Source organism: Corvus hawaiiensis, chromosome 7 (genome assembly GCF_020740725.1).
Source record: "Corvus hawaiiensis isolate bCorHaw1 chromosome 7, bCorHaw1.pri.cur, whole genome shotgun sequence".
NCBI classification, from domain to species: Eukaryota; Metazoa; Chordata; class Aves; order Passeriformes; family Corvidae; genus Corvus; species Corvus hawaiiensis.
In genome coordinates, this window is record NC_063219.1 from 13127714 (window position 1) to 13152603 (window position 24890).

The window sequence follows — 24890 nt, forward strand, 5'->3', positions numbered from 1 at the left end:
ATTTACATAAAGATTAAGAACCTGTTTCTATTCAGGTCACTAGCAAAGACAACTTTTTCTTGTTACACAAAACATCTGTTGTAGATTGTTCAGTTATGATTAGAACCCTAGACAGGAAGGAATCAAAAAAGCAGCATGGGCAGTAAGATTTTGATGATTAACACTCAGAAACCAGATTTCTAAAATGTAGATCTCTTTTGAGTTGGAAAGTCTGCCTCAGCTATGTTCAGAACTACACTCACTCACTGATCACCGAATTTCAATATTCATTAAAATGCTACAAAGAACACCAGCTTTTTTCTTCCTGTTTCTACATACAGACTGGCAAATTTTGCTCTTAATGAAATCTTTTAAACAAAATCCTATCTAAAATGAGAAATAAGTGAATGAAAGGCATAAAGTTTACTGGAGATCTCTCAAATACACAAAACGTCTACTTGGCAAGACAAGAGGCAGTTTTCTGAACTTCCAACACTTTCCTTGAAGTAAATGCTCTCCACTTAGGTCTTTAAAAAGGAACCCTGAATCAAGCACCTAGGGTTTATTTCCCTTTGCAATGGTGAAATGTGCCCGAGATATTTGTGTGTGTATGTGTGTGTGCACAAAAAAAACCTCATTTAAATAGAAGCACACTGCAATTTGGAAAGATTTCTTAACTTCAAGTTTTCACCCCAATACACACTTTCCTGCTTCTTAATTCTTATTCATTGCACATTTCTCTGTGTAGTTCATTCAGAAGCTCTGGAAAGAAATTTACTTCTCTTAATACCTCACTAACACAACTACATTCTTTCAAAATATAAATCCTGTGTTTGTAAACTGAAGTATTACTTTCTTACACAGAGCTAAAGGTTCTCTCTCCCGCTTCTCAAAGTGAGGAGGAGTGCAAAAGAGCACAGTTTCTGAAATGGAAAATTAAAGAATAAAAAAAAATCCAAGTCTTCATATTTGTTTGCTACAGAATGGAACTTGGGCTGCTAATGCTGGTCAGACTGACTGTTATTTTAATATTATATTTAAATGACATAGCCTGACTGCAAACAACTAGTAAATACTATGGGTGTATGGTGGAAAAAACCAGAATACCTACACATACAGGTTAAAGGGTTAAAACACTGAAAATGTCTACAATAGTCTTCACTTCTGATTAAGTTAAGACAGATGCTGAAGGGGGTCTTGAAATTAAGCTTTGGTTTTACCTTTCTATCTCCCACAAAAACCTTCTTCCTCAAACCCAAGCAATGTTCCTTTGCTCCTTGGTCCCAACACTTGTCTCTCCCACATTTTAACATGCACATGCCTTCTCCAACTCTTCTGTAACACATCTAACAATGCCTGTACTGGATGTTCATCCCTCAAATTATTTACTGTGCTCCAAGTCAAAACACCTTTCAGGCCACTTAGTCTTCCTTTAGTATATCCATTTTTGATGACTGTGTGCAAACTGGAGCTCCCAGTGCTCCAATCATGGCTGGAAGACTCTGGTTTCTTCTCAGTCCTGCCATTAAGCTGCTACCTGCATTTAAAAACCCAGCTGAGTCCTGCCTCTGCAAGCTAACCTCTGGCCCCTGATTCTTCCCATGGTCCTGTGTTTCAGGGGGCTTGATCACCCTGGCAATGCCCAGCCTCTTCAGTCTGTCCACGAGGTTCATCTTCAGCTGGCCTACGTCCGGGACATTACGGGAGGGCTTTAGGCCATACATTTCTTGCAAGAACGTTTCTGCTGGTCGAGAAGCCAGGAAATTTTCTGAGTGATGCACTCGAGGCTCAAACAGTGGAGGGGAAGGACAAGGTGAATGTGAAGGAGAATTTGGTGGAGTAGAAGGAATGGGAAGAGTTCGAGGGGGCTGTAGCAAAGGCAGTTTTTCTAATATGGGACTGTCGTAAACCTTGGCAGAGATGCCTCGTTCTTGCAAAAGTTTAGCCAGGCTGCTTGTGCTGCTGAAAGTAGTAGTTGAGTCTCTTCTGTTAGTGAGAAATTCTCCAATACTTAGTCTGTAAGGAATGGCTGGAGTGCTCATTACTGGCTTTCCAGTACTGCTGCCAGTATTTCCCAATAAAAATGGAGCACCCACAGAGCTGAAATAAAATAAAAATGAAATAGAGAATATGCACACATTAGACATTTTTATACCTGCTCTGCATTTGCCTTTTAGTATACAGAAGACTCAAGAAAAACTAAACTATTGCTATAAGCTATGACAGTTTCAGCTTCAGTAGACTCAGAATTACTGTTCTGCAAAGTACCAATGAATTTACCTTCTGTGATCACCTATACTCAATTAGATAGCATACTGATGTCCAGTTAGTTTTAAAAAAATCTTAAAATAGAATCAAGAAAATAATCACAAAATCTTTTTTCCCACAATAGATATATGATACAAGGCATCTGCTATTTAAGAGTTAAAATTTGCTTCAAGTTACCTTAACCTGTTTTAACTCTCACTCCAGAGAATTCCAAGCTTCCCTTTGTAATTACAACTATTTTTATTAATAACATTCTACATGTTGCCTAACTGCCTTAGTATTTTTTAAAACTGGTCCATATATCAAAAGCCAGAAAGAAGGTTTAATCCTATGCAGCAACATTTAGGATGGCAGCAGTCCTCATACCTGGGAGTAACTTGAGTGACATCAGATGGGTGAAGGATCCTACAGGTAGTGAAGGTGAACGTGGAATTTGTTGAAGATAGACACTTCCCTGGATTTGAGGCTGAAATGTGAAGAATTTACATCCATTGAGGGTAAAAATAAAGACATACAAAAACGAAAGATAAATAAATACAAAAAAAAATAAAGACAAACAAAAACTTTTGAATCAAAGTTTAAGACTGTTATTATCACTGATAATTATTTTGAGTCCATTTTTTTGAAGTAAAGAACAAAGACAGCAAAACCAGCATTATCACACTATTAAAAAATAAAAAATGCCCTAAGGTATATCACCGTGTCCCGCAGCCATAGGGAGGAGGAGAGAGGATCCAGCAGGCAGGAATTGCGCAGCAAGATTGATTTATTTAATTATTTTACAAACTATTTTATAGACTTTTTTCTTCATAGTTTAATTGGACAAAGGATCAGCCACCCCTTGGGTGGCTAAAATCCTAAAACATCCATTGTCAAAATATTTTTCTACTGTACCATAAACAAGACTTTTCAAGGCTGCGGGTGTTTGGTTGTTTACATAACTGCTACCTCTTCTGTGAGAGAGAAAAGTCTCTCACGGACTTAGAAAATAGCAAGAAAATCCTTGCTAGCAGCATTTTTGTATCCACATCACAAAGTCAAATACTTTCCATAGAGGAAAGGACACTGCTAAATAGAATCACACTAACCATGCATCTTACCGGTGAGTGGTACTGATGCTGAAGTAATAGGGGGCAGGAAAATGCCTGCCACTGGCTTTGCCAATGTACATTTCTCCTCTGGGAAGGATTGTTGTGCTTGAAATGTTATACCTCCTTCACCCTCTTCCTCATCATCTTCCTCCAGGTCAGAGATGTGGTGCACAGTGTCATCAGACAGAGGGGTAAAGCCTTTAGTAACAACACCTGGTCTTGGGTCAAGAATGGTGCCTAGGTTGGGTCGAGCAAGCTGCTGCCAATGAAAAAGGGTCTGAGATCCTGGTGTGACGAAAGAGAAGAGATTCAGAGAGCCATTACCTACTACTGTATCAAGTTACAAGAATTCATGAGCAAAGCAACTGCAGCTGGCTGGTACCCACACTGTGATCCACACATCCACTGGATGGCAATGCCAAGAAGCAGCCTAACTCTTAGCACCCTCTAAGAAAGCCAATTAGAAAGTGATGCTGACAAGCTCGCTGGCATGGAACCTACCAAATACTACCGCCTCCTGTTACTACACATCGTACCTAGCTATACACACAATGATTTAGCTGGCAAATCTAAAAGCCTTTTTTGCTAATGAGAGAAGGAAGATCATCCTCTTACCTTCAATGGGTTTGACAATTTGCAACTTCTCTGGTAGGAGGACACGGAGATTACTAGAGCTGGAAGAGAGATCCGTGAATTCTGAGTTTGTACTTGGCGAAAAAGAGCTTTCTGTTGGTGTACTGAAGCCACTAGCCTCTTCTTTCTGCTCAGCCAGTAAATGCATTTTTCGGTCCCACTCCTCCTCGAAGAACTGCTTCTCACTCAGGTAGTTCTGACGACGGAGGGAGAGCCTGTGCAGAGCTGTGACCAGGTCATTGTCTCCAGGGGTTCCCGGCTGGCCAGGACTGTGAGCATCTCTGTGAAAAATAACAAATAATAACAGATACTAAGACCATTTAATTAACTATATCTCTCTTACACAGCAGAAGTCCAGTCTGGATTTCGTTTTGAATCAGTTCTTCTCAGAAGAAGGTAACAGGCTGTGCTCCTACTTCAAATTCTTCTCAGAGCTGCTCCCCAGAGTCATCTGTGTGTGGCTTTCCAAGTGGTGCAGTCCAGACTGGAAGGGCTTTGCTGTCATAACAGCACTTGAGCAATTAGATCCAGGGATTGGCAACGGGGCAGGAAAGGAAGGGGAGCGGCCACGAATGATATTGGCAACCTTGACAGTGTCAAACACTCGTTTCTGTTGACCCCTGCGGAAAAGACAAACAAACAAATGTGGTTTTCAGAAGCAAAAAAGATAAAGTCAAGAAAAATCTCTGAAAAACAAACTTTGAAAAGTCTGCGGAGACCTTACTAAATAGATGTTCAGAAAAATGTGATTGCCTAAGACACTCATGTCTTCAGGAGAACTACTCTATTAAGTATCAGAATTACCACTTCTTTACCTGAAAGACCTGAATCTCTACTGATAACTGCTTTAGACTATTCAGAAGTGTATATTTTATTTATTTAATTTGTATATGCTTAAAGAAACATATATTTAGTTTATTACTTCTTGCTCAGAATTATGAGATCCAGGAACAGGTCTTCGGGGTTTTGAAAATTGTTATGAGTCTTTCAGCTATAAGGTCATTTGTCCAGCAATTTTTCTATAAGCATTAAAGGGGATAAAACTAGTCCTGTGCATCAGAGAATTTGGATCAAAAAATCTCACAAATTAAAGAACAAAATAACATCCTTCAAAAAATTCCCACCTTCTTCACAGAATCAAATAAGCATAGCAGGTTTCAAAATTGAAAAGATTACCAAATACTACAAACCTTTTTTTATTTACAGTGAAAACATTACAGAGGGAATATATGCATTTATAGAGTTCCAGAAATCAGTTTCACCTCAATATATTTTCACCTCAATAATACAAGTCTATGGATAAATATCAAAACAGCACATAGAGATCTGAAAACATACTTTTGCTTGGAGAGAACAGATTCATCACCCTGACTCAATTCCTTCCGCATTGTCCCCTCAATTTCTGCTGCAAGGGAATCCTACAGAAAAATGGAAACCATAAGAGTTGACAAGTTAGATTCAAGTCTTCCTTCTACCAATTTTAGCAGAAAATATCTGTAAAAGTAACTTAACATCCTGCATTTGTTTGCCCAGTATCAGTATGCTTTGGACAAACCCTTTGGCCTCCATAGGAAGGGTACATGGGACAGTTTTCCACCATAACTACAGCCATGTGCAACCAGCGTGGGTTCATTTTTCATTAGCAACATCTGCTTTAAATTTGTATTTCTTTATGTACTCTGTATGTTGGTTGCTTCAGTTAAGCTACAATTTTAAGAGCACTTCTTACAAGGCCAAGCACATACACAAGTGATTCTGTACACACAGAGCAACCAACCAAAACCTGATGAATTCCCAGATATTTTGAGTATGTGAGATGCTATGTTTCTTAAAGAAACACTGTCGAGTCACAAAATTCACACCAACATCACACAATACACTAGCACAACTGAGCATAAGCTGTAGAACATGCCAATTCCCTGATTAAAACAGAAAAGGCATATAAAAAGGAAAATAATTGCAGTGTCACAACATGTCAAGTGAACAGTTAGTTTCCTAACTAATTTCCTAAGTTTCTCACAAGTGTACACATTGAAGAATTGAAAAACCAACAGATCAGCTCCTTTGCCTACTACAAAGTAGTTCTGGCTGCAGCTCCTGCAAAGGCCATTGTGCTCCTAGAGCTGCACACTGCCACAGCTGCATGTGCCAGCTGGTGTGTGCCACTCTAGAGGTGTTTGTTACCACAGGAAATGCTCCACGCGACTGCGGGTGGCAGAGACAAGCGACAGAGCTGGCTCTGCTGCGCAGCAACTTCACTTCTTCCTGGGACTCGTGCAACATCCCCAGACACTCTGCATTCCGATCTTGCAACTCATGGAGCTGAAAGGGAAGAGAGGCCATCACATGATCTTTTCAGAGAGAAGACAGAGTGAAACTGAATGAACTCCTACAGTAACGTGTAATGGCTGATTCAACAGTGTAAGATTCCTTCAACTGCAGGGCACATGCCCACAGCTGGAATGGGCAACAGTCTGCACAGCACCTGTAGCGGTTTTAGTGACAAAGCGTGACGATTTGAAAGAGGAAAAAGTATGACAAAATTCAAAGGAAAATACATTGAAAACCTGCAAATACACTGACTACTGATGCAAAAGAAGCAAAAAAAGAGAACTGTCTTAAAATCTAATGAGCCACAGTACTGTTGATATAATCAGTAATATTCACACTAAAGCAGGCTTTTTCTCCTAACTACTAAGAATAGTAAGACCTCCCTATTTGAAACATGCTCCTTGCCTTTCATACTCCTGTGAACTACAAAAATATTTGTGCAGGTTAAAGTAATTATTCTTTTCCTCCAATCATATGACTTCAAACACAATGAAAGATTAAAAATCCTACAGAATTAAAAAGCAGTAGTTCCCATTCTTTCTTTGTTTTCTTTCTCCTGTATTCTATCCCAAACATTTATCTAAATGTATATACATAGAAGCCATAAGTACCTCTGCTGTCAGTTGTCTCTGAGCATCTTTGGAGGCTTGTAAGTGAAGTTTCAGCTCCTCCTTCTCAATCACATTCTGAAAGCACAAAAAGGTGCTCATCATTTTCTCAGCTGACTTCCCCAAGAGATTGATCCCCTGCCAGACTTTCCTGGAACAGCCACGCTCTTGCAGTGCAACCCCCTGGCTTGTACAGACACCTGCACAGACATGGGCACTTTATCAGCATTCCCTTACTTCTTTGACTTTATGTTGAAGATCAACAATCTGGGACAAAAGGGATGAGATCTCTTCCTGGTAGCGAATCACCTCCTCACTCTTCTCTGACAACTCCTCTGTTATCCTGGAAATCTCAGCATTTGTTTGCCCTACAAAACACAAAAGGAACTTAGTTGAGACCTTCTCCCATTACACAAAAAATAACCCCAAACCAAACACAAACCGCAGAAAGGATGAGTGAAAGTCAACAACAATCTGCAAAATGACCAATACTCTTAGGAAATAAATTCATAATACATAAAAGTAGGTGCCTTAGAACATCCATAAGGAAAAGATTAACAGTGGGGAGGAGGAGGAGGAAGAGTTAACTTCAAATGCACGTGCAACATATTAAGAACTAAGCTTGCAGAATCTGAAATACGTATCACCAGTATGTGAAATGACTACAATAAAACTATTTCAAATGACATAATGGCTCGTGACCAAGGTCAGACTTGGAATATGCTAGAAAAGTCTGGTTCTGAATTAATCTTGTTATTAACTACTATTGTAAGGAAAGGCATTTTGTCAAACCTTGTCAAGTGTAACATACGCTCTTGATCCTGGTCATTATCTATCCCCCAAAGATTCACTGAATACAATTTCCTGTTTCTTTTTTTTTCTTTTAGCAAGCACTTCACGAAGTGAGAGGACAAAACAACTCAAAGAGCTGAAATATTTTTATGCAGTTACCCTTGTTTGTACACTTGCCATGAAAGCATTGCAAAGTCGTAAGAAATTCTGATCAACCTTGCATAAAGGTCACACTACAACTTTAGTGCTTGTTGTACCTCACACATTTACTGCAGAACAAGGCCCTGTTTATGGGCCTGTGAGCATTTAAGCTCAGTCAGATACCTTTTCCTGAAAATGCAAATTTTAAAGCTGTAGGCAACACAGCTCTAGGAGAAGATTCTTTCTGGGAGTCTAAATTACCTAGCATGCCTACACGTGCTGTAGAATTGAATAAAAAAGTGAACTCACAGACATTCTCACTGAAGGAAAATAGGAGAGCATATTTGAACTAACTCCTATTTGCAAAACATGCATATTTTCTCAACGGGATCAGAGTAAATTAACCAACTAAGTATCAATTCATAGTACTTTATGGTCATCTGTAACAAGAAAAATAAAGCAGCAATCCAGTCTTCTTTATGGTGGTTGTATAGAAAAAAATAATCTTAAATACAATTTAAGGTTATTATGCACAAAGGAAGTAGTACACATCAAATGACTACAGATAAAAAAGTATTGTTCTTTATTGTTTCAGAATACTTAGCATGCATTTATGTAAGAGTAGCTGCAATTCTTTGCAAATAAGCAGTCCCCAAAGCAAATACAAACAACTCCTCTAGACAAATTAAGCTGCTTGCTAATTTAAATGCTTTGCTTCATAACATCTATTTTAAAACTAACGTGTTCATAGTTAAAAGTCTATACACCAATACATTTCAGTGTCAAGTGTGCTGAATACACAAGAAGAATACTTTGTTGATTTTCTAGTGTCTGCAGGCTTCAGTTTAGGAAGTTCATGGACATCATCTTTTGTGTTCGTTTTCCCCTTCTAAGCATGACACACAGAGCTGAATTTGAATGCCAGAGTGAAACTTGATGAAATACAGAAACAACCTTACACTTGGGCAAAGGGCAAGACTTCAATGATTGGCATACATTATTGAAGCTCGTTTTTGGATTCAGGGTTAACTAAGAAGGTGCAGGGACTAGGTATTTCACCTACCATTCTGCTATTGCAAAATACAGCCTGGATACTCACGGAGTTCTTTGACACAGTCATTGACCAGCTGCTGTTCCTTCTCTTCATATGTAATGGTTTCTGACTTCAGGTGGCAAGCCTTCAAGAAAATTATTTGTTTATCAATAACAATTTCAGCTTATCTATAATGCTATGAATTTTTATTTCTAAAATTCTTGCAACTGAAGAATCTCCCCTCTCTCTTTAAAAACTCTATGCAACTGTGTTTTCCACCATAACCCGTTTCCCAGAATTTTACAGGTGCCTCGAGTGAAAGATACACAGACACATGAACAAAGCCTGATCTCTTGGCTCTAATCAAAAATTGTTGCAAAAAGATGTAACTTGGTAGGGAAAGTGAACCAAGACAGAAATCAGAAATAAGCAATTAAATTTGCTTCAAAAAACTTTAAATAAAAAAAATCTTGAAAACTGACTGCTGTTAGCCAGCTCTCTTATGGCACTGAAAAGCTCTTGGTAGAACAGCTTTTCTCCGTACTTCCAACTAGCCTATTTAGAATAAATTTTCTGGGTCAGAGACTGAGTATCACAACATACCTAAAAAATACGAAGCACTCTAGATTCCTACTTCCCTTTTGATTGTGAGGATGATAACATTAAATTTAGCACAGACAAGTCTTCTATACTCAGGACTGTTTGCCAGTAAGAGACTCACACTGTAAAACTCAGCAAGTGGTTTTAAAGATTATCCCAGCAAACAGTGGTACATTTACACAAGTGCAGGCAAATACACTTCTTTACACAGTGCTGCCAAATGAAAATAAATAAAAAAGTAAATAGAGGCTCATTGTAATTGAGGCTATATCAAGTCACTGAAGGTTATGTTATATCACAGAATGATTAACCTCTGGCTGGTCTGTAAACCTGTGCAATCATATACAGGCTTAGGAGCAAAATAAAGGCAATCTGATCTTCTCTTTCTTATCCTACAGCACTACTAACGTATCCATTTGGTCTTGGTTTTGGAGACAAAACAAGGGCAGAAGTGTATTTTGTTGACATTAAAGGAATCTAGTCTGGTACTGGTGTAACAAACATATTGGGAAAGGCTCACATAGAAAAAATCAAACCACCACACACACACAAAATAAAACCCCCTCATGTTTCTAACAAACAACACCCCTTTTTCTTAAAGGCAACAGAAGAACTCAGTTTTAAACAATGTCCTATTTTACGAGTTTCACTCTTCACTACCAAAGAAAAGACACTGCATCTGTAGACTCCAATTCTTGGAACTTTTGCTGTTGGTTCCATTTTATAGCCACTTTTTGTTTGGCCATTTAGTATCTATCCTCTATTGGCACAGTGCCTGTATTCAAGTTTTACACACACAAGAGATCAGTCAAAATAGAGAAACTAATCACATAGTCAAAACTGTGTCTTTAAAATAATTTAAATGGAAGCGTATTAACCCTTAAATATCTTCTGAAAAAACAATGGCAACAGAATGGAATTCCCAAAATACTCCTGCAGTCAGATTTATATCAAAACAAACTGTATAAGCTTGAGGGCCTGATGTGTCCAAGTACTTTTGCTGAGTGCTTACATATGTTCCCATGTTTTTTCATATATCACAATTGCACTGAGAACGAACTACTAGCGAACTCTGGAGACAACGAGGAATGAAGGAAACAGAAGGATGTGGGCACAGAGGGAAAGTGCTTGGGAATGATTTGTACACACTGACACAAAATAGCCATGTGCTTCAAGAGAAACTCTGATGCTGGATTTTGAGCACCCTGGTTCATTCCATACCCAGCACACACAGCACAGCCCATCGGTCTGTACCTTGGATCGCAGAGCCAGGTTTTCCTCCTCCAGCTCTCGGAGTTTATCCTGCAGGACATCCAGCTGCAATGGATCATGGGAGACATTGAAAGACTCGTTGAAACGCAGTGGTGTGGAACAGCTGGAATCTGTCTCACTCTCCTCAGAAGCGATGGAAACAATACGAAGCAGGTCATCCTTCTTTGACAGTTCATGCTGCAGCTGGTTAACCTAGGACAAGTGAAGATCACCACCACGTGAAAAACACTTTAGATACACAATATCATAGTGTATTATTTATGCAGTCTCTAGAACATCATTGCTCCAGTCTAAAATGAGATTTAAGAAGAGTTCACACCTCTATTTTACAGGAAGTTTGTAAGATCATAATTTTACCAGTGCAAGTGAGACTGAAAATTCAAGACACCACAAAAATGAACAACAGAACCTACTTTTTAAATAGTTTACTGCAAAATCATTTTCCAGCTGCCTTGATACATGATTTCATTTTAACATGCTAGCTGTAATTTTGATTATGACCATTACTCTGAACTGCTGAGTTCTGGGAGAAAAGGACTGAGAGACAGCTATTTACATGTATAGAGTGGTACCCTCCAGTGTGCACATTACATGTATCGTAGGACAACTAAAAACAAAAGAAGAGACAGATCTCATTTAGATAAATTCTATTTTGCCTATCTACAATTTTATATGAATACCTAAGTTTATGCTGCCCTACAGCTGATTATGAGTACATCTTTGTTACCAGCATACTGTTTTATACAACAGCTGAATCCATTTCACTGTAGCTTACACTACATCTGTTGACCACAGTGTTATTTGTCAACTATTTAATTCCTTTTTTAAGAAAGAAAAACAAAGAAAAGGTTAGATCAAGAATTTGTGCTTACAGGAAGAGACGAAGTGAAGATCTTGATCAGAATTCACTTTTCATTACATTTTATTTATAAATTTGTTTACTCTTAGTGTAAGTACCCCATTAACCAGCTCATTTTCTGTTTCCTCACCTGTGAAGTTGTTATGTAGCAGCTCATGTCAGATACCAATCTCTTATTTTGACTCATACTAGTCTATTCTTAATTTAACAGTGGGAAATCAGACTGATGGTCTGATATACCTAATGATGTCTAACATTCTCATAATTTCTCGTAATTACAGTATGTAGTCTTCATGTTCAATTCCTGGACTGCAAGAAGTGACTGGACGATGATTAGGAGAATGACATCTAAGCAAACTTCTGCAGTCTGAAAGCACCAATCACCCCTTTCACAATGAAATAACATATTTCTATTAATCCTCTTACCACCATCATAAATGGAAAAAAAAAAAAGAGAGAAAAAAATGGGAAAAAAACCCCTTAAATAAACTAAAAAAAGAAAGAAAAGCAACCACTTACTCTGTCTAGAGTTTGTCCTAACTGTTCTTCCAGTGATTCATTCTGTTCCATCAACAGATGGTTTCGCTTAAGGAGGGCTTGTCCAATTCGCGCTGCCAGCTCCAGGTCCCGATCTTTCTGCTCCCAAAACGAGAAAAAATGCTTCCTTTTGATCACAGAACGTTTAAATTCAGAGCTTTAGATTCTCCTAGATAATGCTCAATGCATCATCACTCTGAGATCCCCCTTCATTCTCAAGTGGATCAACATCGTTAGAAAATTATTAATGCCTCATCACTTGGATCCAGAACACATCCATAACTGTGTTTTTTGATATTGCATACTCTCTTCCACAGCCATTTGCAATAACAGGAGGAGAGGAAAGCACCAAACCTGGGGACAGTTTTGGGTTTTGTGCTGAGTACAAAGGGTTCTGTTGAATCACACACACACAAAAAACCCCACATTTACTTAGGCCTGTGGTCTTTCCAGTGACACTTTCTCCAGAACAGACTGCTCAGCTTGAACAGTGGTGAAGGCATAGAAGCAGAGGAGCAACAGGAAATCAGAAGAAAGCCGTGTCTTTCTTATACTCACTGGCTTCATGGGTGCCCACAGTTTAGTTAAATTTTGTTTCTGAGGTGGTGCAAGCTAATGGGCAGCTTCTCATTACCCATTTGTTTGATAAGCAGCTCTTGAAGATAACTGAATCAAAATGTTCAGCAGCTGAATAAAACCCTCCCTCAAATGCACTTCCTCAACTGTATTAACACAGCATGACAGAGACAAGCATACCTCAGCTAACAGACGTTTCACCATGTCAGCTTCACTGTAGTCTTTCTGTTCTGCATTATCTGTGCCAAGAACTGAAGAGAGACAAACATGCTTATTGAAGGAAAGACAAGAAGATGGTGGGAAGGGGAGAGCTAAACTCAGAGGGTGCTGCTTATATACAAATACAGTACTTGGTTGATGAAGCTAGCAGAGGCTATGCAAATGCATCTTCAACTTCAGAAATGTGAAACAATACTCATTTGGGAGACTGATAAATGAGGTATTTAACATTTACACCTTTCAGCAACATTAACTAAGACTTGAGGTGCTCACACATCCTTCAAATTTAGAAAAAGGAGAAAAATCTCCTAAGAGCAACTTTCTGAATACAGCTAAGCAGTTGAAACATCCAGGCTGCTGAGGAGAGGAGGAAGAGTATATTGGAGCACATCCAAATATAGTTGAATACGTACTTTAACCCTGAAGCAAAATTCCCACTAGGCTGTGTGACAGCTATACACAGGAAGAATAGAGACCCCAGAGACTAGTCATGGAAATGCATTTATTAAGGGCTTGACCATCTTGGAAACAATTAAGAAGAAATGAGATAATGTATGTTTGCATTTTTGATGTAGCAGTAAATGCTACCTTACTGATTAAGTAACTCCAGTGTTTGAAGAGTCTGTAAAACTATTAAAAAAACTGAGAAACAGTAGGATTTGAAAAACAGGACTGAGTGAGGAATTAAGCAAAGCATGAAGAATTTGTGACAAGTCTGAACAAAACGCAGTGCTAAAACTGCAAAGCACTGGTCTGCTCTAGTTCATGTCCTGAGAAAGAGGAGATGGTACTAACAAAGGCATCTTAATTACCTTGTGCAAATTTGTGAGATCCATCCAAGGAGGAGGAAGGAAGTTCAATAAGAGCTAGAGTGACAGATAATGAAAGATATGGGGGAAAAAGAGAACAAAGAGGAGAAAGAATTAAAATGTAAGGAAATAGGTGACTTTGCCATGCATCTACCACAACCAAAAAATAAATGCATGTGCAAACATACTTTTTTCACTATTAAAACTTTCTTAGGCCTTTTAGAAAACCATTTAAATATTTCCTTCAGGAGCAGAATTACACATTTCTCTGTCAGGTGATGAATGTTTGTACTTGTCCAAGCTCAACAGCAATTTGCTATTCTTGCTTTATGAAGTCAGGATCATTAAAGTGAAGAAGGCAGCAATATAAATTTAAAAATTACAGAAGTATCTGCTTCAGCTGAAGGTTTATGTTAACCTGTTTTGAAACTAATTCCATCATCACTGAACTGCAAAATGAGATTACTGTGGATTTGATCTCAAGATCTCCTTCACTCGTTTACCTTGTTTAAATCTGATTCTTACTCTGAATACACAGTGGTATTGATTATCAGTTCTTTTCTTTGTTTGTTTCGCTGAGGACTGCACACATAGCTATGAGATAGCATGCACTTCAGCTTTGCACTTCACTGACTTTATTTACATATGTTATATAAGCTGTCTATATCCTTTACATACATAATGTCTACAATTAACCTTTTAAAGCGTAACACTGCAGCTATGCTAAAATCAAAACCAAATCACATTTTAGTAACAAAAGAAAGTTTTGTACAATCTTGAAAGACAGGAGAACAGGAAGAACAACACAGAAGGAAAACTTTTACTGTTTCTCTAAAAGCTTAAAAGAAAAATATATTAAAGTAACAAACCAAATGCTTTTCATCAAAAAGATCAGTAGGCATAAAAACCCAGCACATGCTGTTTAAGCATACAGGAGCTTTGAACTTACAGCACTGTCATTTACTAATTGTATTTCTAAGCAGGGAAAAAATAGAAACTCTCCACTAAATTTAAAATACATATCTATCAGTAACATAACATGCATTTGGAGGACAATTTTACTGTACTGCTTGGTTACTGATACGGGTTGCTGAGAGGGGACTCCAAACTCATCTAGCTTATCAGTATTTGGAAAATTCACTGCACATACATAACTAAGTTACAGCCATTACAGGCAGAATATTATAGCCAGCTCTCCTGTGATAACTGATCCTAGCAGGTGATTTCAAGTTTCAAGTTTCTATCCAGCACCTTTAATAAAAATTTACACTAATTCCATACAAGGTTACTCAGGCAGGTAAGTTCCTAACATCAAGAGCAATTATCTTTACTCTGATAAATAAAATCACAGAACCAACAGCTTCAAAACTTAGCTCTATATAAATTTAGTTATTTTCTTCCAGTACAGGATCAAAACTATACACCGTTTGTTATAATTCTCTCCTGAGAACATATGCATGTGCAATACTCACCTTGCCAAGTGAAAGTTGCAAGCAACTCTTCATTTTGGTTAAAATTCTTATTGTGTTGTGCCATGACCCTTAATTCACATATATAAAGTAGTTCCAAAGAGTGATCTTTTGTAATTCAGGGCTTCTTAGGCTAGCACAGTTGAAGCAGAAAATATTCTTCCACCTCACTGGAAACACTGCCAGTGTGAACCCAACTGGTCATGGGACAGACCTTCTTATAGGTAGCAGCAGCAGCCATAAAAACAGGAGGAGCTCAAGTGCAATAACTGTTGCATTGTTTTGGGCTTTTTCTCAACTATAAATTCACTCAAACCATATATTAAGCACTCTCTCTTGGAAAAAGTTATAAAAATGTTTCCATACATATATAGGGGGAGGAAGATACACAGCTAAAACCCCATCTTACACTTCATGTCACATTTATTCCCAATTCCAGGCAACAGAAAGATTAAAATTTCACCTACCAAGCTATTCAACAATAATTGTAACTAGAAATTGATTTATATCTGTATTTGTCTGGGACCTTCCCAGTATGTCCCCATGGGTTACTAGTCTCAGAAACGCTACTACGATGACAAGTGTAACCGATGTCTGAACAATTTCTAGGAGAAACATAAACCATATTTATCTTGAGTTTATATGACTGGGCAGTTACAAAAGTGTTCTTAAATGATAGAAGAATTCATTTTATATGTTATGCCTAACAGCTATATTTTAATTCAATTTCAGTCATTGTTACAAGAAAACATTTATAGCTTAAAAAACTGCTTTAAAAACTCCTACAAGCAGTTTACTGTTTTCACAAGACACCTTCCATATTTGAAAAGAACCTCCCTCTGGGAGAAATAAGAAGACAGCACTTTCTGCAGTACCTTGACAGCCAAATAATACACAACAGGCTTCATGAAAACTTAGTTGATAAAACCCCTCCCTCTCCCTGCAGGTTGAAAATGCAAGCTCATGCTGACTGAAGGTCCTTCGGAGCCCTGTGCTTTGTCACACAGGTGAGGTGCCGAGCAGAGATCTCCAGCAGAGCCACGTTTCATGTCAAGCTCCATCTATCTCGGATAGACTCTGACCCCACCTCTTTATAATGAACACTTAGAGGCAAGTACACACCCCACCAACTACACAACCGCTTCCAGTGAACTACAAAAGCATTCACTCGACTATAAAATCATTTATGCTTGCAATTTTATTATCAGAAACAGACTGAGCAATAAACATTAAGCGGCTTTCCAATTACTTTCCACAGTTAAAAACAGTTCAAAGCCTGCAAGTTCAGTTTATAACAAGATCACTCTAAATTGTTGAGTACTGCATTCTTGGGAAGCAATGTTTCAGTCTTTCTTACTCCTTTGCTATGCACCCTCAGAAAGCTTAAACTACAAACAATGATACAAAAAACCCTTTTAGAGGTGGCGTGTACAAGGAAGAGGTAATCATTACAGACTGTATATAAATAACAAGTTTCCTCTTCTATGTGGTTTGTTCCAATAGTTCCAATAAATGGAGGAAACAGGACTTCTCCATTTCTCTGAAGTGATTCCAATGCATTCACATGAAAACACTTAGAAACTACAGGCAAGTAGGTGTTCAGTTCTATTGGCAACTTTCTATACGTTTGCTTTTCAACATATTAAAGGTTTCTTCATGTGACTGAAGCTGTCCATTTTCTTCTTTATCATTTGATAGGTTTAAGAGTAAGTTACTTAGTATTTTCAGAACTGGAAGGCAGTGATCAACACTGATCTAGTACCTGCCTATCTGCTATTCATTCCTTTGCTATCTCCAGAAGAAACCACTGACAGCACCTCACAAACAACACTGACACAAAACATCAGGGTAACATCACCAAATCCACCACAGCATTAACATTCCTGAAAACAAGAGTTGCTGCACACTCATACCTTTCATATTACATCTCTTCTAGCACAATTGTAGGTTCCTGCCTCTTTTTCACTATCACATGTTCCTACTCTTACTTCAGTGTGTAATCTGATGATCAGGCAGTCATGAGACATCCTAAATCAGCCATTAGAATTGCAGTCCTGAACTACAAGCACTTTTCCTGAGTATCAGCCTTTTCTTCCACCTGTCCAAAGTTTCCCAGATTTGACCATTTCCTAATATTAATATTAACTTTGTACCTACATTTTTATCTTCAATATTTGGGAAAAAAAATACCAACTCACTCATGTAACGGAAGGACTCCTCCTCACGAGCTGGAGAAGCCATCTCCGGCAGACGGCCATGGCAAGCCTTGGGCTGAATCCAGCCTGGATTTTCATACAGGTACAGAGAGTCTGCTCGTAACTTGTAATCTGGCAACTGTTCTTCCAGCATGCTCACCAACTCCACCTCAGGAATGTCCTCACTGGAGCAGCCATCTGAAAGAGAATAAATGCCAGTAATAGTACATTATTAAATATATGTAAAATTTGATAGTGTTGCTACAGTACTATACATTTTATGTACTATAAAATACTTAATAAATCTTTGGCAGATTTGAAAATAATTATTCTGTATCAGACAAAATACCAGAATTCTTACTGAATCAACACTTGATTTACACTGCAATACTTGTAAGTTCCTCATCCCCAGCTGACCCCACAACTTCCTGAAAAGCTGGTATGCTCTGTGTCCCTCCAACTTCTTGAATATAATGTAAGTAATGAGTTTCAATTTCCATCTTTTCCTCTTCATTGAGCTAAACACAAACCTACATTTTACTAGCTTTTGATTTCCTACAGTTTCTTTGACTTTATCATAGTTGTTACACTTCCCCTTTTCTGAAGGAAACTCACATTTTTCTTGTTCTTCTGTTTTATGCATTGGTTTGATAATGAACATAGATGTAAACAATCTTAAAGTAAGTAAAACCAACTGAATACTGCTTTGAAATAAGGGAACAAATATAAAACTCCATTATCATCCTTACAGAATCACACTTTGAGAAACATGACATTAAAACCCCTGCAATCGAAGTTTACCTCTTTCTGTGTTGTGGGGTGTGTGTGTCCCTTAATCTCTTCACAATTATTGCAAAAAAAAGAGAAACATTAATACTAAATTGCTCAAATATTAAAGGTATGCAGTGATTATCTTTGCAACATTTCCACTCAATATGAAGACTACCTGCAATATCTTTCAATGGAATAAACACCGATGTTGACTATTGACAATGAGAATTTTATGAACAGTATTTTACAGTGCACGCTGTCTTTACAAGTGAGTTACATGGACTCACTGTTTTTGTTCCTCTACAATATCACATAAGCAATACAAAGAATGTGAGATGTAAGGTTGTCTTCAGGTTGGTGCTTAGTATCATGTTAGACACATTCAGGACTTGTAATAGTAATTCTTCAACTTACCACAGATGCTCTCCAGGCCCCTGGGATCCAAACTCATGAGTCCTTCCTTCACAGTTCACTTCCTTGGAAAGAGCATTCTGTAATCAAGCTGGGCACCATTCCTCCATTGCTTTGGGAAAAAGATGGCTTTGGTTTAGAGACAGAGTAAGTGAGAGCCATCAAGCCACAGAGACTCACAAATGTGGCATCAACTCACTTCTGTAGGCTGGTTCATATTCCAGATCTACTGCCATCTTAGGACATGCCTATTTCATCTGGGCTACTACTGATCAGTAGAAGTATTTCACTTAAGCTTCACCAGCTTCTCAGCTCACCCATCACCTAAAGATAAAACAAAGAGAATACCAAAGTTTAACAGATTTCACTCTTTCAAGGGAGACAGGTAAATTGGTGTGACTTTGTCTCTTTCAGTCTGAATTTCCCCTCTGCACTATAATTAACTTTAAAGAAAAAAAGAGGCAAACACTTTATTTCCAGTTTACACAGTACATATGAAAGGTAGCATTTAAATATGTTTTCTCCCTGCAGACATAACATCTCACCTTAAGCATAGACTTTGTCAAATATCTCTTTGTCTGTACTATTCCGCTTCTTTCATATAATATTTAGGGTATTCAGGTCATTCACTGAAATGAGGCACTTCCTTTTTATGCTAATGGACAGCAGCTCCAACTAACAGAGATTTTCTTCAGGCCACTACATTTATTTAAAGTCATGGATTCTAAAGGCAGGATTTCAAAAACATCACCCTTAACATTTCTATTGTTAAAAATTTAAGTTTTATACAACTGTTTGCTTTAGTCTCTTTTCCTTTTGGAGGCTCTTAATTAAAAACTGGACCTATCAGAAATTTCCTTTGTGGATCATTATAAAATCTGTGTTTTCTCTTCAGCGGGGACTCATTGTGGTAAACCAGAAACTACAATGACTAATTCAGATAAGCTATCAGAACAGTTTAATAAAGTAAAAATACTGCTTTTCCTTTGCCAAGACTGATTAATCACCTTCCATATAAAACAGTAGTTCTAGATGACAGAAAGATATAAAACTAAAAAGAAAACAAGTCTCCGTGTCCCTCCTCTGGCATTCAGTTAACATAAAATTCTCTTAAAATCTTGCATTAATTTAAAATTTGCTCTTAACAGTTTTCCCAAGATCTCCAATCATCAAGTACAACAATCAGAGGTTTGTTTTGCTGTCTGTAGCAACCTCTCATTTGACAAGATCAAAATGGACAGCGCAGGAGCTTTTTAAAGCAAGCCTGGAGCCTGCCAGTTCATCTACTTGTACACTTTGGCAGGAGATCAAAAAAAAACTTTCTTCAATTAAGGTCTGCTCATACTTGTAAGTAGTATCTTCTTGTTTTGTCATTTATTTCTTTATGTATGTACTCTGCTTATCAGTTGTAATTCCTATCCATATTAAACACTTAATAAAAAAGAAAAGAGATTTGAGAAACACTTTCTATCTGAATGTATAGATGCTTCTAGCACTTCTTAAATTTTTTTTCTAGACACTGTTTTTTAAATGGATTGCTGAAAAGCATGAACTATACATACCCCCTTCTCTAAAAAAAAGAAATACAGCAGAATAAAAGACATTTAAGAAGATTGCTGTAGATCCACACATGCAAATGACTTCATTTTGTAATAAAAAGAGTCACTATACAGCTAGATGAAGTTCAGCAGCATAGGACAGTTTCTTCACAACTCTAACTCAATCTTTTTCCTTTGAGTTTTAAAAATGTAAAACTGAATGCTGCTGCTTCTCAAGATTGGTTTTAATCTCTCTTCTAAGTGCAGAGCAGAAACACTATTTGTTGCAGGTCAATCTCAGTTCAGCCAAAGAGGGGGAAAAAAAAAAGGACCAAAGTGATTTGGCTAAATGTTTTCTAGAGCACCAGGCCAACACCAAGCTATTGAATTGAAAGGGCAAACTCTTTGCAAAACCTTTGAGAAGTTTACTAGAGAAGCAAACACCATAAAAGTTAATGCTTGCACTTCCAATGCTCCTCACAGCTTCAGTCTCCTGTATCGTGGTGCACCTTCTGTAGAAATTCAAGCACTGGGCAGTACCACCCTGAAAGTGACTCCATGACCCTTCTACACTGCAGCTATAAACTATTTCCTAACTGCAGATTCCTTCTGCAAGTCACAACTATAATTAAACACATTTAATTAAAACCCATAAAATTTACAACAACCCTTTAAATATATGACCATGCTATAAAAAGATGGACTAGAAATTAAGATTGTTAAGTCGTGCAGAAAGACATGTCCAAAAGAGAAGCCAGAAAACTTTCCCAGGTATTGATTTTAATCTTTATTTATAAAGAATATTTCCACTGTCAGTTTACTATATTATACATTCTACTCTGATCTACATCTTATTAGTTTTGTCCCCCTACTCCCTCATAGGCCCATTTCCCATTGATGTTTGTGTCTTTTATAGGTTAACTGAACATGGAAAAAAACAACGGAAATTCAAATATTGGAGAACAACCCATATGCAGGGGTGGTGCTCTCAGGAGGCTTTCTTCAAGGAAGGTTCAAGAGAGATGGAAATATCAGACAACATTTTATATACATACAAACATACCTACCCTACCTATCTCAGTCTTAGTATTTCTTTACTTTCTAGGTTAAATTTTACTCCCCAGTGAGTGTCTAACATTTCAGCTATCATTTGGCTCCAAACAGTAAGCTAAAACCTGAGGTACACACATAGAGCACACTTCTTATAGAACTGGGAACTATTCCTACATCTTGTCTATCTGCCCTAGAGAATCCAAGCTGCTCTAAAGAGATTTCATAACTTTTTCCTTTAGTGAGTCAGAAGACCCTAGTAAAGATTAACTTGAAAAAGCAATACTGACTAGAGTCTTAGAGAAAGATAAAAAAGTTATAAAGTATAAAAAATTGTTCTTGTCTTTGTAACTACCACTTGGGTGCTGAAAGAGTTGGGGCACCTCAAGATAGACTGTAACTGTGAAGACATTCTACCACTAGAGAACTCTAATTCAAATCTGAATTATGAGAAAGGTAAGGGAATTGCTTTACAACTGGAAACCACAGAAAAATGTACGTGTTATTTCTTTGTGCTCAAAAAGTTAAAAATGTATGCAAAATACTGGCATCTGTATTGACAATATCCAAACTTAAATATAAATATGCTGTTATTCCTGCTGTTTTCCATTTGTTGAGAGCAGCTGACTCCTCACAAGCACTTGGAAAGACTAAACTAGGTCTCCTCCTCTGTACAATTCCCGGATGCAAGACACCAGGCCACAAGTAACACAAACAAAATTTTGACAACAAAGAAGATCCTAACTTGATTGAGAGACAAGACAACATCCATTTTCCAAAAGCAAGCCAAGTAAATGAGTGCATTATTCTGGGATACCAAATTTTACTGCTATGTAAGTATGCAATTTAAAAAATTATATCAAGTCATTAACACAATACTTTTTCCATTACTAAAATTGGAATGCTGTCAAGCCAGCTAATAACAATCAACATATTCTGCATTTCAAGGTTAATGAAACAGTTCTATTCTTATAGCAAACATGACCACACTGAATTGCTGCCAAAACATTCCTGGGACTAGTGCTCAGAAGCGGAGGCCAAATCCTTCAACACCATCCAGTAGGAGATGAAGGACAAAGGATTATCTACTGAAAAACAAATCTATGCGAACACAAACTTTGCCTATCACAATTAACATTTGCTGTGTGCCTAACACCTGTTATTTCAGGCAATACTATCCCTACAGAAACCTACTTAGTGCTTGCACTTATCTCATGTAAGGAAAAAAATATTTTAAAAGAGTATGCCAATACAATGCTAAAAACAACTGTAATAATCATAAAGAAACCTGCAACAGACCTTCAATCATAAATAGAATGGTATAAGAAAGAAACTCTAAGAAAACAAAAATAACCCCCCACATCTTTTGGATTGTTTTTATTTTGGGAGGGGGGTAAGGCTTCAGAGGGGACGCTGAAGAACACTTCTTGGAGAATGATGAATCACCAGCGGATCATGAAGCTGGCCACAACATTCCCTCATCCTACAGTTACACCAAGCCAGGCTCACACTCATATTCTCCTAAGTGGCAACACTACCTGTTAAGTACATGCATATGTGCTTTATGTACATGTATACATGCATACTGTTGAATACCACAGCTTGATAGTTAAAATTTATTTAAATCCTACATATTTAGAGGTTGTTGATATCACCCTTAGTACACAATCTAAAAACAGCAAATGCCTAATTGAAGTCTAACTTAATCTGAAACGAGTGCTACCTACATTAAAGATACACACAGTTTTATTAATTCCTAAACCTTTTCTGTAAATGTATAGTCAAAACATTAGTATCTGTATACATCTTTTCTCACAAGTTTTCTTTTTTCAGAAGAAATTACGTACATACGTAGTAATGTTATGATCTCAGAGGAATCAAGAACTATTGTGAATTGCCTATTTGTTAGTTAAAATAAAAAATACTGTAAGTGCTCTTGAGGTGTTCTGCTAATGCCTCATTCTGCTGAGATCTCTGCAAATATTTCATTATAAAGGTTGTAATCGGCTTCTTTTAAAACTCAAGCTTGTTTTCTGTAAAGTATACTTGAAGGGAACTTCAATAACATTTAACTGAAATCACTAACACTTTCAGTTGATGCATGGCTGAATTCACCCAAAAAAGTAGTTTCAGTTCCTTGATCTATACCCCAGCCAGTGCTCAGCATTTTAAGTTATAATTCTGTATTTATTAGAATTAATCAAACTGATCAATATGACTCAGTCACCAGAGTATCACTAGCAATCGAACCAGATAAAAGGATGTCTTCTTTTTTGTAGCCATCTCTGTGAAAATGCTCTGCTTGTGTCTTCTTGGAAAACTAATCAACAAATCATGATTATCATTCCTGAAAGACAGCACTCCTACTGGACAATATAATTCTGGAAGCCCACTATTAGAGGCAAATCACCACCAGGAAAGTCTGTGGTTTTCCAACGCTCTTTAAAGTACATTTTCAGATACTCGTAACAGAAATTCGATAAACTGATACAGCTCTAAAAATCACACTACCACTACAGAGTTGAAAAATTTCAGGTATTGGAAAATATTTTTTTTTAAATTTAGCTTCAGTGTCAGAAGTGTAATTAAAAAGAAGTCTGCCTATTTTTACTAAGAACTACATCTTTTGAAAGAAAACAAGTACCTGAAAACAAACCTAAAATTGACTGTGGCCTTGTAATGTTGCTTTAAGTTATTTATTAGAATATAAAATATCGGCATCAAACTGTCACAATCAGCCAACAGTAACTGCGAAACGTAACCAAGAAATAGGCACCTATGCAACAGCTGAAGATTGCATTAAAAAATAAAAATACGAGCATTCCACATCACATACATTTCTCCACTAGCATGGTCGACAGAGTAAATGACATTTACTGACAGATATTCGTACTCTAGTTTAACCAGCTGATAAAAATGTAACAATGTGATTAAGAAGTTGATAAAAGCCAAGATTTCCTTATCCTCCATACGCAAGCAGGACAACAACTAAGATGCCACCGAGGGCTGCATCCTGCTGGCGGTGACATGACCCTCCAGAGAGCCCGCTCGGTGACGGGCACCCCGAGCCGCTGAAGGTCACCCTAGCCACCGCCTGCGGGCACTGCCGCCCCCGCTAACACTGAATGGACGGAGCTCAGCACTACGTTACATGACAGCATCACCACCGCCAAAAGACTCCTGTCAGCTGCCAACCCAGACAGGCGCCGGAACTCCTTCTCCGCTCGGGACCGCGGGGCCAGCCCCGGACGCCGCCTCACGCTCAGGCCCCGCGCTCCCACCCCAACCAGCCGCAGGGAAGCCGCCGCACGCCCGGCGCGGCCCGCCGTACCTTCCAGCCCGGGTGGTGCCGCGGCTCGGCGGGGAACGGCCCCGGGGGCGAGAGGAGGGAGGGTTAACCCCTGAAGGGGTGGGAGGGACAGATCGCGCCGCTCGTCCGTGAGGCGACAGAGCAGCGCCGGGCCGGCGCCGAGTGCTCGCTTACCCGCCCCACGCTGCGCTCCCTCCGGCGCCGTTCCTTCCCGCCGCAGCCCCGCATGCAACACAGCAGCGACTGAGGAAGGGCGCCGATGGCTTCCGCTCGGCTCCCGCCCAGAACTACAGCCCCCGGCGGGCCGCCGCCAGTGACGAGCCCCACAATGCGCCGGGCCGCGTGGTGCGGGCAGCCCGCGCCGCTGGGCTCGGCGGGGCCGGGAGCGGGGCGGGGTT

At 38.5% G+C, this 24890-nt stretch overlaps 1 protein-coding gene across 2 annotated transcripts; it reads right to left on the bottom strand.

Moving 5' to 3' along the window:
* Positions 1 to 1209: 1209 nt before the first annotated feature.
* On the bottom strand, positions 1210 to 24872 carry TRAK2 (trafficking kinesin protein 2). 2 transcript variants are annotated; one of them, XM_048309117.1, is made up of 18 exons: positions 24514 to 24872; positions 18794 to 18918; positions 18598 to 18706; positions 17416 to 17610; positions 13752 to 13805; positions 12901 to 12971; positions 12127 to 12243; positions 10731 to 10940; positions 8943 to 9021; positions 7148 to 7278; positions 6914 to 6988; positions 6156 to 6293; positions 5310 to 5389; positions 4388 to 4591; positions 3954 to 4252; positions 3348 to 3623; positions 2614 to 2713; positions 1210 to 2079 (listed from the first exon to the last, which is right to left on the bottom strand). In XM_048309117.1, the coding sequence occupies exons 3-18, from the start codon at positions 18632 to 18634 to the stop codon at positions 1401 to 1403; spliced, it is 2745 nt and encodes a 914-aa protein (XP_048165074.1). In that variant the 5' UTR covers positions 18635 to 18706; positions 18794 to 18918; positions 24514 to 24872; the 3' UTR covers positions 1210 to 1400. The 2 variants fall into 2 exon arrangements, with proteins under 2 accessions (XP_048165074.1, XP_048165075.1); XM_048309118.1 differs by lacking the exon at positions 13752 to 13805.
* Positions 24873 to 24890: the final 18 nt, after the last annotated feature.